At 39.9% G+C, this 16,917-nt stretch overlaps 1 protein-coding gene across 2 annotated transcripts in view; it reads right to left on the bottom strand.

The window, feature by feature from the left end:
• The window catches only part of LOC133460700 (tenascin-X), a 77,922-nt gene that overhangs the window by 38,446 nt on the left and 22,559 nt on the right, over positions 1-16,917 (bottom strand). For both annotated transcript variants that reach the window (XM_061741432.1, XM_061741433.1), the window contains exon 6: positions 11,234-11,349. In XM_061741432.1, the coding sequence (XP_061597416.1) occupies positions 11,234-11,349 (116 nt within the window). The remainder of the gene's footprint in view (positions 1-11,233; positions 11,350-16,917) is intronic.

Genomic DNA, 16,917 nt, shown 5'->3' with positions numbered 1-16,917 from the left:
TTATCTCAAAAAATTTGAATATTCTGGGAATCTTAATCTTAAACTGTAAGCCATAATCAGCAATATTAAAATAATAAAAGGCTTGCAATATTTCAGTTGATTTGTAATGAATCCAGAATGTATGACATTTTAGTTTTTTTTAAATTGCATTACAGAAAATAAAGAACTTTATCACAATATTCTAATTTTCTGAGACAGTCTTGTATATCTGCTACCAAGGCTAAATCTACAGTATCTATCTATCCATCCATCCATCCATCCATCCATCCATCCATCCATCCACGCCCACTTCAACCCTCAAAGCCTTGAATCAAAGCAGCAGGACTTTTCTTTTCTTTTTTTTTCCTTTTCTTTCTCAAGAAACATCCAGTAGCCTTTGATTAAAATCTGTAAGTGATAATCTTCCCTACTGGAAGGCTGTTCGTGCTGTGAAGGGTCTGCTGGAGCCTCTCCCAGCCACTGATGGGCAGACTCAGCCCCAGAACGATCTTACTGTCACCAGTAAGCCCAGCAAGCATGTGTTTGGACGGAGGGAGGAACCCGGATTAGCCGCTGAGCTGTCATCACGTAGCCAGCGTCACACCATGTGATCGAACGACCGGCATCTATTCGGAAATGGGCTGAAGACAAACTGTCAAGCGGTCTCAGCTCAGACATCTGGGCCCAACAACTGTCTTATCCTCTTCTAGTTCCTTCCTTGTTTTCTCAATTATTTCCTGTGTTTCCTTTCTATGTTTTTTACGTGGACAGCAGTCAAGATCACTTCTGTGGGCTTGTGGATGTTTCCTTGTTCTTCCTTATTTCATTTTTCTTAACTTCTGTCCATCTGTCTTTAATTTCTGCTTTTACTTTTTAATGCATTTTTTAAAAATCTTTTTATGTAAAGCACTTTGAATTGTCTGGTACGGAAGAGTATTAGGGCCAGGCAGGAGAAAAATAAAAATAATATTTTAGAGGAGCAAGATTTTTTTTTCATTATGCACTTCGAGAAAAAAGTCGAAATGTCGAGAAAAAAGTTGAAAAGTCGAGATTAATGTTGAAGTAGAATTTCGAGAAAAAGGTCGAAATGTTGAGAAAAAAGTTGAGAAGTCGAGATTAATGTTGAAGTAGAATTTCGAGAAAAAAGTCGAAATGTTGAGAAAAAAGTCGAAATGTCGAGAAAAAAGTCGAAATGTGGCGATTAATGTTGAAATACAATTTAAAGTGAAAATTTCGCTTTTTTTCTCAACATTTCAACTTTATTCACGAAATTTTGACTTTTTTCTCAACATTTCGACTTTTTTCTCGAAATTGTACTTCAACATTAATCTCGACATTTTGACTTTTTTCTCGAAGTGCATAATGAAAAAAAAATCTTCCTCCTCTAAAATATTATTTTTATTTTTCTCCTCCATAGGAAATAGTAAACGTAATATTAAATAAAAATAATATTGTCGAGATTAATGTTGAAGTACAATTTCAAGAAAAAAGTCGAAATGTTGAGAAAAAAGTAAAAATTTTGTGAAATTGTATTTCAACATTAATCGCCACACTTCGACTTTTTTCTCAACATTTCAACTTTTTTCTCAACATTTCGACCTTTTTTCTCGAAATTCTACTTCAACATTAATCTCGACTTTTCAACTTTTTTCCTCGACATTTCTACTTTTTTCTCGAAGTGCATAATGAAAAAAAAATCCTCCTCCTCTAAAATATTATTTTTATTTTTCTCCTGCCTGGCCCTAATACTCTTCCGTAGTCTGGTACATGAAATGTGCTATACAAATATGTTTTTGCCTTGCCTTGCCCTGTGCTGTTTCTCTGATCTACATCACTCTTTTAAGAGTCATTTTGGTTTCTTAATACCTCGGTGCTGCGGCTGTGGGGGGTCACTGGAGTGTTTAGTTAAAAGAGAAAAAGAGAGAGAGAAAAATACAGTTGGAGGTGATCAGGGTGACTGTGGGAAAACCTCCCTGGGAGGAAATGTGCAGTGAGACGGTGACCTATCCAGAGTGTGCGCAGTGATGTAAAGTGGCAGGCTGCTTTAATCTAACTTCAGTGACAGTTTTTTATTTGAGTAATTTAAAACTTTAGATTAAAAATCTTTTCTTTGTTCGCCTGCCCTCTCCGTCATTGTCCCAAACAAGACTCATAAATACCAAAGTAATTAGTAATTTTCCTGCCTGCAGATTGAGTGCACATGTGTGTGAAGGGACCATCCTGGTTAACAAGTGAAGCAGAGGTTGTAAACTATCCGATAGTTTGGTTGTTAAGCGCTTAATGATTCTTTAGTGTTCAAAAACACTTCCAGACTGACTTTTGTTTTTAAACAAAACAATATACACACTTGAACCCCACCGATGTTTGTAATGTTTATCATTGCTCACATTCTTCTTCTTCTGTGATCTTCCCTGGTGCGTCGCTTTGGGACTAACACTGACCTGTGACCTCATAGTGGCTGGGCTTCAACAAGATAAGTCGCATTAACGAACATGTTATTTTGCCATTTTCAAACCGAAAGAATTGTACAGAAGGAGAATGTTGTTTTTCTTTTAAGTGAAGACCCAACATGAAACGAGTCATTAGCACATTTGTGTTTTTAGGGCTACAACAAGCACAGAACTGGACTTAAACCCAGTAACTATTTCACAAGGGACACGCTTCTAAACTACGACAACACAAGATCTGGTAGGCATGTAGCAAACCTAAACCATGATCTGATACATGTATATATGTATATAGTATATATGTAGAGAGTAGGGTTGCCACCTTTCAGAAATAGAAATAAGGGACGCCCTGATTTCAGCAGCGCAGGAGCCAAAAAAAAAGCTCCAAAACGTCTAAACTGAATAAAAATGTGTTTATTTTATATGAAAAAACTAAATGCTTTGATTTAAAGTTTAAAGTGCTTTAATAGCATTGAACTTGCATGACTGTACAGACAGACAACCATACTAGCAACTGAAATATCCTCCTATGCTATGTATGTCCACATCAGCCAAGATGTATTATATAGCCTACAGGTGAAGAATATGGTGTAAAAGTTAACTTATTTCAATAATTCAACTAGAATATGGTGTAAAAGTTAACTTATTTCAATAATTCAACTAGAATATGGTGTAAAAATTAATTTATTTCAATAATTCAACTAGAATATGGTGTAAAAGTTAATTTATTTCAATAATTCAACTAGAATATGGTGTAAAGGTTCATTTATTTCAATAATTCAACTAGAATATGGTGTAAAAGTTAATTTATTTCAATAATTCAACTAGAATATGGTGTAAAGGTTCATTTATTTCAATAATTCAACTAGAATATGGTGTAAAGGTTAATTTATTTCAATAATTCAACCAGAATATGGTGTAAAAGTTAACTTATTTCAATAATTCAACTAGAATATGGTGTAAAAGTTAATGAAAATACGGTACAAATCGTGTCCCGTATTAGTTCAATACGGGACGCAACATTTTTTTCTCAAATAAAGGACAATTCCGTATTTTACGGGACGGGTGGCAACCCTAGTAGAGAGAGAGACTCGGTTTAGATATCTGTCTGGGCTAACGCCTCCTATCACCGTCCAAGGACAGTTTCATCATATGAAATGTAACTGAAATGGGAAATCTAATGTGATGCGTTAAAACACCCTGAAACAGAAAAAACTGACACAAGTTGCTTTGATTATAGTCATTTTTTCAATTCAAGACTTTTCTGTTATGAATTCAGTTATAAATTCAAACATCAGACCTTCAAACATCACCAGAACATGAAGCGCTGGCTCCGTCACCGCTCTCCTGTGCTCCCGGGGAAACAGGCCCAATCACAACCTTCCCTGAGCCTCTTACTTCCTGCAGATTCATGCACACGACTACAAGCACTAACTCTCCCCTGCCTGGAGGGAATGACGTCAGGGTTTGGGGTGCCCCCACTTGTGTATAAAGAACTGCTCTTTTCTTTCTTTTAACTCACAAGATGGGCAGATGGTGAGGAGTTAATCGCTGAATGAGACAAAAGGTGTTGTGGGTTAGGAGTCATATAAAGCTGCATTTGAACCAACTCAGAATTATTTACAGTGTAAAGGTCGAAGTATCGTTATATTCCCTTTTAAGAATATAAATCCACTCACTCACTCATCTTCTTCTGCTTATCCGTTCCCGGGTCGCGGGGGCAGCAGCCTCAACAGAGATGCCCAGACTTCCCTCACCCCAGACACTTCCTCCAGCTCTTCCTCCAGCTCTTCCTCCAGCTCTTCCGGGGGGAGTCCGAGGCGTTCCCAGGCCAGCCGAGAGACATAGTCTCTCCAGCGTGTCCTGGGTCTTCCCCGGGGTCTCCTCCCGGAGGGACATGCCTGGAACACCTCCCTAGGGAGGCGTCCAGGAGGATCCGGTACAGATGCCCAAGCCACCTCAGCTGACTCCTCTCAATGTGAAGGAGCAGCGGCTCGACTCCGAGCTCCTCCCGGGTGACTGAACTCCTCACCCTATCTCTAAGGGAGCGTCCAGCCACCCTGCGGAGGAAACTCATCTCGGCCGCTTGTATCCGCGATCTTGTCCTTTCGGTCACTACCCGAAGTTCATGACCATAGGTGAGGGTAGGGGCGTAGATTGACCGGTAAATCGAGAGCTTCGCCTTTCGACTCAGCTCCTTCTTCACCACGACGGTCCAGTACATCGATCGCATAACTGCGGACGCTGCACCGATCCGTCTGTCAATCTCCCGCTCCATCGTTCCCTCACTGGTGAACAAGATCCCGAGATACTTGAACTCCTCCACCTGAGGCAGGACTTCTCCACCCACCCGGAGAAGGCACGCCACCCTTTCCCGGTGGAGAACCATGGCCTCGGTCTTGGAGGTGCTGATTCTCATCCCTGCCGCGTCGCACTCGGCCTCAAACCGCCCCAGCACATGCTGGAGGTCCCGGTCTGATGAAGCCAACAGGACAACGTCATCCGCAAAAAGCAGAGATGAAATCCTGTGGTTCCCAAACCGGAACCCCTCCGGCCCCTGGCTGCGCCTAGAAATCCTGTCCATAAAAATTATGAACAGGACCGGTGACAAAGGGTAGCCCTGCCGGAGTCCAACATGTACCGGGAACAAGTCTGACTTACTGCCGGCAATGCGAACCAAACTCCTGCTCCAATCATATAGAGACCGGACAGCCCTTAATAGAGGGCCCCGGACTCCATACTCACTGACCCCCCCCCACAGAATGGCACAAGGGACACGGTCAAATGCCTTCTCCAGATCCACAAAGCACATGTAGACTGGTTGGGCAAATTCCCATGAACCCTCAAGCACCCTGCGGAGGGTATATAAATCCCCAACGGCAAATACAGAAACACACTTAAACGTTTATCTGATGCCTGGTTGGCTACACACTGAGCAGAATGGCTGCAGAAATGCTGATAAATCCTTGGATCAACAAGTTCATTCATTCACCAAGCTTCCTCCTCCACTGCACACCATTTTAGCAGGGGCGTTTCTACCCTAGGGGCCCTAGGAAGGAGAGACCATGGGCCCCCCAGAATAATGATGAAGGAAATCCGAAAATAGCATAAGAAAACAATTGTTTAAGAAAAATATTTGTGTGTTGATATTAAATCAGATAGATCCAATTATACAACATTTGAGATCTGTATGGAATAATTAATGAACATCCTTTTGCAGTAACAAGTAGCATTGCGTCGTTGCTGCGTCTAAAGCAGTTCCGTTATTTCGTTTTTGACGTCAGCTGTTCCTCTGGGATCCTTCAGCTCGGGGTCCGAGGCATTTGCCTGGGTTGCTTGCACCATTGCAGCACCTCTGCATTTTAGATGTTATCTGTTGATATTAGTACGGACAGGCGGCGGAACTGTACCGTCTTACAGAAACGTGTTGCTATGTTTGTGTTTGTCCAGGACAACCAGAGAAGCAGAAGTTTCTAATGGGTCTTGAAATCTAGTGTGAGAATGCTCTCAAAAAATGCAACATGTGTTTTACAGGAGATGAGGTGTTACTGTCTTCCTCGTGGTTTCTGATTCTTCAGTTGGCCCAACTTCCTCCGAGGGACGGCAGGCCAAAAGATGACCTGCCCTGCTCTGTGTGAAGATCTGCAAATCAGAACCTGGAAACGTTTACTATTTCCTATGATCATCCTCAAAAGTAATTCTGCAGTTTGAACGTTTGTGTCCTCTCTGTCATCCAGACATTCTTGCATTACAACAGAAAAAGGGCGGGATGAGAGTTTTGGTTATGCAAGCAACATTTTTGTTGTCAATATTGAATAGTTTATTCACAGGGAGCCCTTAGTGTCACTTTTTGTGTGTGTATCTACTTTTATTTTGTCATGTAAAGATCAAGAAGCATTACCTTTGTTTTTATATCAGGAATCATCAAAGGATTATATTTGACAGAAGAAGCAGATGTGCACCTGCCATGCTGAGGATACCTGGCATTACTGCACATCTGGAATTTTATAGCAGATTTTTGCCCACAATTTGCGATAAAAGTTTTCAAAAGTCTAAAAAAAGTCTACAGTTCTCGGGTAAAAGTTTCCTTTCTTTTTCAATTATTTGATATTTATTCTCTAGTTGCAAATTTCAAGAATCGAGTAGCATCTGGTTCCCGTTGAGCTCATGTGGACAGCACTGAAACATAAAAGCTGCAATTTGCTCTCAAACCAGCCTCTGGTGAAGTGTAACGCCATAAAACTGTACTGTAATTTACCGTTCACGGTGCCCGGACATCTTCTCTGGAGCTTTGACTCGCTTTCACAGGTCATTTTTCTAGCATCTTTCATGGAAATGACAAACTGCCCAGTTTTTTTTTTTTTGTTCAACATGCCCTTCAGCTGTTTTAAGTTCCCCCACAAAAAACAAATAAAGCCAAATACTGGCCACCAGAGGCTCTACACTCTTTTACTTTGTCATAACACTTTCTTCAGGAATCTATTATGAAGACTTTATGCCAATATTTAAAGTCCACAAGGTTACAATTTTCACAAAACAAAAAGTTTTCTCAGTTTCAACGAATCAAAATTCTCACGATCTCGGTGATGGAAGAAGATCCACTTCTTCCATCGGGGTTGGGGTGTCTTCACGCCAGGACAGTCAATTTGACCTGATTATTGCTGATTATTTCCGGATGGAAGCTGCCTATAATAAGCACCGATGCGGAAGAAATAAAGCATGAGGAAGAAGAAAACCTGCTCATCAATTGTCCAGGACTGAGAACAGAACTATTCTCTCCATCCAACTTGTTCACCATGAAAACAAACAATGGAGCAACACCAGATGAATCCGGTCTTGGAGTTTCTGTTTCTGCTGGAGGCCGGCGCCAAAAGCAAGTCAATCACCGACGTCCAACTTGAATAAATATATGTACAGTTTTTAAGTACCACAACAGATCAATACATTTAATTTTTATTCGGGGGGCAAAGCATTTCGATTGGCAGTCTGCTTAGCCAAAGGCTATATATCATTATAACAAGGTCTGTGTGAATACTCGATTCTGATTGGCTGGCCGGTGTCCATTAAAAGTGTGACACCGAGAAAACAAGTTTGGTCAAATTGCCTGATAACTTTAATATCATTGCGCTGGATCAACTGCCAGGCGGTAACCACGGCAACGGAGATTCAGAGAAGAAGAGCCGGCTACCGCAGGACGGCACCACGAGTGATTTTGTAATTTCTTTTAATTTATTTGGAGAATTTAACAATTTTGATGACTGGGATGCAGAAGAGGAGAGAGAATTTGAATGATTGATAGCCTAATATTTGTAGCTTAATGAAACGTTTATTTTTTTGAATGGTTGATAATATATAGTATGTAGCTTAATAAAACGATTTAGGAAACTGTGGACTTTGATTCTTTGAAACAAATATATTTACTGTTTGTTACTGTACCATAGCCGAGCGGAGCTGAGCGGACTAGAATATCTCCCGTTGCTAAGTCGTATCTCTGGTCCGTCCTAGTTACTGGAGAATCAACACTGTGTCCGTTGCATAAGGACCTTATGGGACGGTAGTGATTGTTCTTGGTATTCGTCAGACCCTCAGGTGTTACCAAGGAAACTGAGTTATGGCTTGTTAAAAAACTTTGTAATTGTAAACTTAAAATGAAGGCATCTGATTGGTTCTTTCCCCCCTGCCAATCCTCTGGTCCTCTGACCAATCCGTGCCATTCGGTGTGCAAAAAACAGATTGGTCAGAGTTTTTACAGGATTAAAGCTGTCAGAGAGGTCAGATTTTTTTCTCTCCTTTTTCTGAACACATTATTCACTAGCTACTCTCAGGATGGAAGAACCATTTCACCCAGTATAACAATAAATGTTTTTGAATACGATTACAGACTATACCTTTAAAGCTGGTGTGAAAGCACCCTGAGGCCACGTTTACACATAGCCGGGTATTTCCCCCTCTACGTTTTGAAAAATTCCATCATTTACACGAGATCGTTTTCAAAATCTCTTAATTTACACGAACCTGCATAAATACGCTGTTAAAGGGGACCTATTATGAAAAACAAGTTTTTTCTTGTTTTAACATATATCTCCTCGTCACGTTCTTCTCTTTGTTTCTCATAACTTTCTGTGCCCTTGGATTTTCTAATCCCTGCACCAACATTTCCTTTATTTATTTATGAAAGTTTCTTTATTTCATCTAACACTAATGTGCTCAGCCTTCATCTTGGTCCTCTCTGCTATTTACCATTACTGACAGAAAGAATAAAACAAAAGGAGATTATAGTCAGTCTCTCTTTATGTGAGAGTGTTGACTATTTGTCACGGGGGTAATTATCGCGCCCTCAGTGTACGTCAGGTCTTGATTTTCAGCATATGTGCTGGCGTTCAGTCTGACATCGCACAAAGCAGCATTATGTCAGTGTGGTTTGGAAGAGAAATGGTACAAAAATACAACATGGAATCATATAATTTATTAAAGACTCCACTTCCACAAGAATTGTAGATGTTCAACTTTCTTTCCAAGTGATGTAAACTTGCTTTTTTCTTTCCGCCCCAACCGATGCTAACATGATGTTACACCTCATTCCAGCGTTCTGCTGCACCTTTCATCTGACAGTGTTTGATGGTTGACCCACAACCTGCATGCAGCTTGAGTCAATTAAGAATAAAAGAAAGAAAACATGTCATAACAGCCATGTTAGCAGTGGTACTCATAGGTTTAATAGTAATATACAGTAAGAAGATTCTGATAACCCTTTTAAAACCCGAATATTAGCAATAACCCGAATTTTCACGGCCATGTAAACACCAATAACCCCTTTGAATAAACCGAATTTGCTCATATTCCGGTTTTTAAAAACCTGAATATGACCCCTGGGTTACGAATATTCGATCATATAAACGCCAAACGGAATATCCCCATCAAACGGAACATGAATTTGTTTTCTGCGCATACTGTTCGCAAGGAATCCTGGTCGTTTGAGTCCAGGAAGTTCTTAAACTAAACACGGAGAAACACAAGACCACGCCACACTTTTGGAGTGAGGAGGAGACTAATCACTTCATAAATGTAATGAAGGATATGAACATTTTGGCATTTGTAGACGGTAGAAAGTACGGGGATAGCGAGATTTACAAGAAGGTGAGCGAAAAGTTGCACGAAGCAGCGTTTGTTTTGAATTTGGATACAGGAAGAAGCAGAAATGACGGTAATTGTGTCATCACGTTCTCCGCGCATCGCTAGTTTGATCGGGATATCCTGAATGATTAATTACCATGTATACAGGGATAACCCTGTTTGCTCACGCATGTAAACGGAATATTCCGAATGTTTCAGTAACCGGAATATTAGCAATAACCCGAACTTTGACTGCATGTAAACATAGTCATAGTTTGCTGCAGGTCTTTGTGTTTCTGCTCTCAAAACTTCAAAATGGCCAGCTTTAAAATGATATAAAACAGAGTGGATTAAATAAGTGATGGAGCTGAAGGTCTCAGTTTAGGTCAACCGTTAAATGTTTTGTTGTAAATTCTTTCTGAAGCACAAATAAACTTCAGGACGATGAACTTATGTCACTGCTCCCCAGCTGTGGTTCAGCATATCCATCACAGATACACGGAGCAGAGATCAGATACCTCTTTGTCTCTCTGTCCAGCAGAAGAACCAGTGACCAGATCTCCACGAACCTTTGGGCCAAAGAGGAAACGACCTGGAAACGGTCCTACAGAACAGTTCTTTAAAAATAGTCCTGGGCACAAACGGTTTGTGGAAATGTGCGTCACCAACACTCACCTCGTTTTCAGGCTTTGCAAAAAAGATTGGCCCGAATCTTTCGAAAGAACAACGGATGAAGGGGACACATCCGATACAGCTGCGTGACCCAGTCTCAGTTTTAATTGTAGATGATAGTACCTCCGTTTAACTGCTGGCTCGCCTCCACCAACACCTCCCAAACTCCCTGACTAATAATATGTCTCACTCTGAGAATACTTGCGGTCATGCCTTTACACTTTTATATGATATGCATAGTTTTCTCGTGTAACTTTAGTTGAAAACTTTATCCAAAAACCATCAAAAATATTTAATGGCATGTCTCAGAGGGACTTTGTGTGTTGCTTTATGGCTCTAAAAGTAATTTATTGACAGTTAAAGTTCTCCAAATGGTCTCAATTTCAAATATACATTAATTCATTCATTTATTAGCGATTGAAAGGGATTCCTGGAGCTACAGACTCTTTGCATCATTTTGCAACTTCATGTTTTTCAACTAAAATTCTAATGAAAATGATAATAACTCTTAAAAACACGTGTTTATGAAGCTCACCTGTCACTGTTTTTTTACAGTGTTTGCCATATTTTATGCAACATTGTGCTTCATTTCTGCTATAATTATTAAACATTTCTGATAGAAGTTTACTCTAAGCCTTTTTCTTGTTCTTTAATATCACGTATTACTGAAACATTAAACATTTAGGGACATCTGTGAATGCAACCACCCAACCTTGATGCAAAACACCAAACGACTGGAGAGCTGGGTCTCGTCTTGCTTCCAGATTCACCAAACCAAAGGAATAGTGTTTCTTCTGTTGGGTCTTTTGGTTCTCCCAGTTTTTAAAAGCCAAAGAAGTTTAATCGTTTAAGCTCTGATCAGGACCAAAAATCCCAAAACATACCCTTAAAAGTCAGTTAAACTAGTTTGTTTATTTTAATATGAGCTCTGAATTATGGGAAATTATCTTGCTTGAGAAAATGTGGAATTTCAGATATTGTGTCTGTTAACAAGTTAACAAACCAATCTTACGTGCACGTACCTGGCTGGTGAAAGTGATGTGGTACATGTCATACTGGACAGCAGGTGGAGTCCAAACCAGAGTGACAGACGTCTCAGTGATGTCTCGAGTGGTCAGCTGAGAGACACCCGACATGACTGAAAGAGAAAAATAATCTGTTAATTTAGCGTTTCAGTCATTATTTCTGTTTGCAGTCAGTACGTTCACATGCAGCGATTCAACCTGGTTGCAGATCTTATCACATAATGACATGCAGAAGATTGGATCACTTGTCTGATTACACATGCTGTTCTGAGATCAGACTGAATCAGATTGAAATATATATATATATAATATATAATAATAAGCCACTGTAATGGCTGACTCCGTGACGCTAGGTGGCGCTGTACCCAAGGTAACCATTTCAACAAAGAGCCACTTCCGGTTGACCTCCGCTTACCAACAACAAGAAAGAACAACCGTAGCAGAAAACGCGTCTCCCCGCGGACCAAAAATGAGTTCTTCCTGTAGACATGTTTTGAAGAATTAAAGAATGGGTAAACACGCGCCGCCTCCTTTTCAACTACTGAGCACGCGTCGTTTACTTTCACTTCCGGGTGAATCCCCTCCCCCGGGGGAAAACCCCACCCGGGGGAAATTCTCGAGCATGCGCAGACTGCAATATCTATGTCCCCGTACACATGGCGTTAACAACCTGGTTGCGACTGGCTTATCTAGGTGCTCCAAACTGGTTGATGAATTCGGCTTGACCAGGTTGACTTGACCTGGTTGAGGTGTTTACATGCAGTTTAAAAGTTGGAACGACGTCTGCAACCGATCTGCAACCAGGTTGAATCGCTGCATGTGAACGTACTGACTGACGCAATCAGCTGTTGTTTATTAAAAAACAGAAAGGCTGAATTTTGAACATGTGACTGAAACAGAAACAACTTAATTACAGTTTAAAATTACAGTACTTTGCGACAAGTAGTTTACAGATTTTGTATGTTCTGAACTTGTTGCAAAGACACAAGATGATCTATGAGACAAAACAACTTTACACCGGAAATAGAAAAAAAAAACCTGAAAATTGAGACAAAGTAACAAAGAAACAAAGAAAGAAAAGACAAAAACGACACAAAGTACCTTTGAATAGAAACAAAATCACAAACACAAAAAAAGAGAAAGATACCGTATTTTCCGCACTATAAGGCGCACCTAAAAGCCTTTAATTTTCTCAAAAACCGACAGTGCGCCTTATATATGATCATTACGGTAATTTCTGTTACTGTAGTCAGGGGGATTGTAGCTACTGTAGTTGGTGTCGCCAAAGTAACGATGCTAAAAACGTCAGGAATCGTCACAGACATTAAAGACGACAGCAGCAATGCTGACTCGCATAATGGCAAATTTGACGAGATGAAGCAAAGCATGTTTTTATTTTGTTAATAAAGTTTGACATACGGTACTTTTCTTCTTTGTTTTTTGTTTTTGCATTTGCTGTAGGATTTTGTAGCATTTCCTGTAGCGCAGCTCCATCAGGTAGATACGTAACTCAACCCCAGCCACTATAGTACGGTATCTTACCATATGCCTTATAATGTGGTGCGCCTTATATATGGAAAACGTTTTAAAATACATCATTCATTGAATGTGCGCCTTATAAGCGGTGCGCCTTATAGTGTGGAAAATACGGTACATAAAAGAAAAACACAGCAACCACAGAGATACAAAACAAATGTTGAAGAACATAAAAGTAATAAAGAGAGAACATAAGAGAAGCAATGACGCAAAAAGAACTTTGAGGCTCAAATGCACAAAACAGCAAAGTGATGAGACAGTTATCTTCAAAGAGACGCAAATGTAAACCAACACTAAAGCAAATTCACAGAAAATAAAACAAAATCACAGACTATGAAAAAAGACAAGAATTTCTACTGTTTCACAGCTCGTTTTGTGCATATAAAACAATTATAAATGAGATATCTTGTATCTTTATCATTTCTTTTATGGTGGTGCAGGGGAACAAGTGGACCAGGAGGCCTCTCTTTGTCGTATTACTGTATGACTGATCCCCGGCCCGAGGTCCTCCACTCGATACCTCCATGAGACCAGTCTAATCCAGTCTCAAACCATCTGCTGCCTAGACCCACAACAATAAAAGATTCACTTTGATCTGCCGGCTGAAGAAGATAAAACGAGTGTGACGTGCACTGGTTTTGCTATTATGACTCATGATTTGGGAGCCACAATAAAACGGGTCCGTATTAAATGGCCGGCACCCAATCTTTGAGACAGATCCAGCTTGAAGTACCCAGATATGTTCTCCAGGCGCTGTCTGAGACCAAAGCAGAGTGAAAACAGGAGTGAAAACTGGAGTTCATCCGTTGGACGCAGAGCGGATGTCTGTGTTGTGGATGTGAATTACAGGCAAACATCATTGTGACATGTTTATACAAGAATATGCTTTTTACTTTATGACGTAAACATGGAAATGATGAACCATACATTTTTTGTTTTTTCCAGAACTTTACTAATGTCATTTAAAAGAAAATAGTAAAGGAAAGATGAATAAAAGTTTGGCATGATGCTTCAAACCCATTAAGGTTTTCCTGCTCAGGCCGGGACTCCGACACGGAGCAATCGCACGCTGGGTGGACGAAGTCTCGCTTCAGGCAGCCCGACGGAGACACGGGCCCACGTATAAATGTGTACCGTGACAATAATTCACAGATTTGTTTTACTGCACCAAGTGGCTCGTAAAATTAGTGCTTAATTGCCCACCACTCAGCGAGAACATGACGCAGTTTTCCCGTCAGCAGTTACCAAACCCCCCCACGCATCCAACACAAACTCTGCACAAACGAAGACCGTCGTTCGCCCAGGAGAGAGAAACCTAACTGTGCAATACGCTACCCCGTCTTTGCTTAAAACATACTTCCATATCTTAAAACATTCTCAGAAAGAAAGCCTTTTAAATAGTTTCTCTTGACTACTTTAGATTGTTAAAGACCTTTGATGAGGTTGAGTTTTCCCAAACGGAAGGTTATATCAGAATGACATCATATTGTGTTGTAATTTTGGGGTTTTCTTTTTCCTACAAAATGTAATATCCTCTGTTTTAGCTGCTTTCACCGCTGCCGTGAGCCAGCTGTACAGTTAATGAACTAAATGAAGCATGATGATATTCTCACATTCTCACATTTCTTTTAAGACACTACGGAGACAGAATCAAAGCAGGAGTTGAACACTGCTGAAAACTTTTACTTTTAAAATGAAAGCAGGGTCCAGATAATGTGTATTATAACACTTGACAGTAAAGTCCGACCAATGGAGATAGTTAGTTGAAGTCCTGAAGTATAGTCTCGCATGAGACTTGCATAGCAAGACAACATTTTGTTCATCTTTCTTCTTTTTTTTTTGTTTGAGCTTACAATGATTTTTAAGATAAGACTTCATTGTTGCAACACTTTATATAACTACAAAAACATGGAAAAGCAATATGGAGGACCAAAACTGACATAATTGAAAATAAAGCAGAAATATATACATTTCTTGACGAAAATGCACGTATAAGGAAAAGGAAAAACAAAAAATATATATTTCAGCTTGTATTTTTAATTATGTCAGTTTTGGTCCTCCATTTCATGTCCACGTTAAGGAATTCGTCCGCATCAGTTTAACATGAATACTGTAACACATATGTAAACTACTTTCTCCTAGGTGTCTTGCCAGACTCTCCTTAATACTGCCAAATATTTTTTATAATTTCAAACATAAAAATGGGAGTCAGAGTGTTCAGCAAACCGGCTCCTCTCTTGTGGATCCAGCTCCCAGTTGGCTCCCAGTCCCAGCATGGGACACAGAAAACACTTGCCATATTTGATTGGGCTTCAAACTCTCCTTTTTAATGAAGTTTACAGTTGTGTCTGGCTCAGGTGCAACGAACCACCCTTTCAGTAATAAACCTCGACTGCTGGGAGACCAAGTATCAAGTAACGAAGTACAAATACTTTGTTACCTTACTTTAGTAGAAATTTTGGTTATCTATACTTCACTGAAGTAATTATTTTTCAGACGACTTTTTACTTTTACTCCTTACATTTTCACGCAATTATCTGTACTTTTTACTCCTTACATTTTAAAAACAGCCTTGTTACTCTATTTCATTTGGGCCTTTAAAAAAAACTATCCAGTTAAATTGCTCCATCCGGATAGAGTGAATTTGGTTGTGGTTGTTTCAGATGTTCTTGTCCAGTTTTGTTCTTACATCCGTTCCCTCAGATTCCTGCAACTAAACTTGGATGTACATTCCAATAAAGGTTAGGATAAATGATAACATGCCTCTGAAGTTTGACTTTTTGCACCATTACAATACTTATAGGCAACTAGTCATCATATCTCCTGCTCTCTGAAACACATGTTAATGCTCAATAGTACACATATATGGTTCTTTAATATATTTGCATTATACTAAAATGCATTCATTTTCAATGGCTTTTGTCCTTAATGGCTTTTTTCCCCTTTCATTACTTTTACTTTTATACTTTAAGTAGTTTTGAAACCAGTACTTTTATACTTTAACTTGAGTAAAAAACTTGAGTTGATACTTCAACTTCTACAGGAGTATTTTTAAACTCTAGTATCTATACTTCTACCTGAGTAATGAATGTGAATACTGAAGACACCTCTGCTCTTTCCTGCCGTTTCAGATCTAGAATTCATCAGATGTTTTTGCTGGAGGTTTTTATTTTCTCTATTTCCTCATGCTTGGATGGGTCAGGATGTGACACTGCACCAAAGAGAAGAGGCAGTTTGATCTTCTTGGTTCCTTCGCTAGGCTGTTTGTGTAAAGTTCAGTTTGTAGTCCTTCATTCTCCAGCGTCATTTTGTTAGACAGTTCTCTTCACGCTTATTCATAATACAGTACTGCCAATTCACAACAAAAGTCATCTCAAGGCCTCTAATAATGAAAATCCAGTTCATTCCAATCGATTTATATAATTCCAATTCCATCCAGTTTTTTTTTTTTACTATTTAAGTCGGCCATGATTTCTCATTTCAGGGATCTCCGCTGAGGAATGTTTGAACAATCTCCAAATGTACAAAAACAGGTGGATGGAAACATAGTTGACGGTCTAACTGCTGCCAGAGTTCTGCACTATGGGACATCCCTCCATCAACTCCAGTAAGGGCTTGGTTACATGTGGGAAACCACTCTGCGCTCTTAAACACACGTGTGTGTCTTGTGTCAACCTCAGACAGGACAGAGAGGCATTACGCAGGGATCCATGGGACGTTTTGTGGCCTGAGGCCGTCACTTCTGTTAATGAAACAGCTCCGTCACCGGACTCACTGCATGTTGAACCAGCTCCAAGCTGACGGGCTAATACGCTAACACACCCTGACAACAACACTCACAACCACAACAAGAAGAAAACACAGCTAGAGGAGGATAGTAGCCTGCAAATAATGATGTATTGAGGTTGAAGTAACAACGATGAGCTATTTAAGGAAATGGAAATTCAGCTGGAGAATGTTTAACTTCAAATGTGTTTATCTTCAAAGAAATGAGTAACCGCTGGTCCACTTCTTGTTTTCCCTGCTGAATTAATGTGCTGAAAGATACAACACTAATTCACCACAGAGATGATCTTGGCAGATTTATTTTTTCTAATCGAGGTGAAAAAGGAAAATACACAGATAGGAAAATGAAGAGAAGCTAT

Source organism: Cololabis saira, chromosome 15 (genome assembly GCF_033807715.1).
Source record: "Cololabis saira isolate AMF1-May2022 chromosome 15, fColSai1.1, whole genome shotgun sequence".
Classification (NCBI taxonomy): domain Eukaryota; kingdom Metazoa; phylum Chordata; class Actinopteri; order Beloniformes; family Belonidae; genus Cololabis; species Cololabis saira.
Note: the sequence above shows the minus strand (reverse complement) of the source record. Positions and strands in the feature narration are given on the sequence as shown.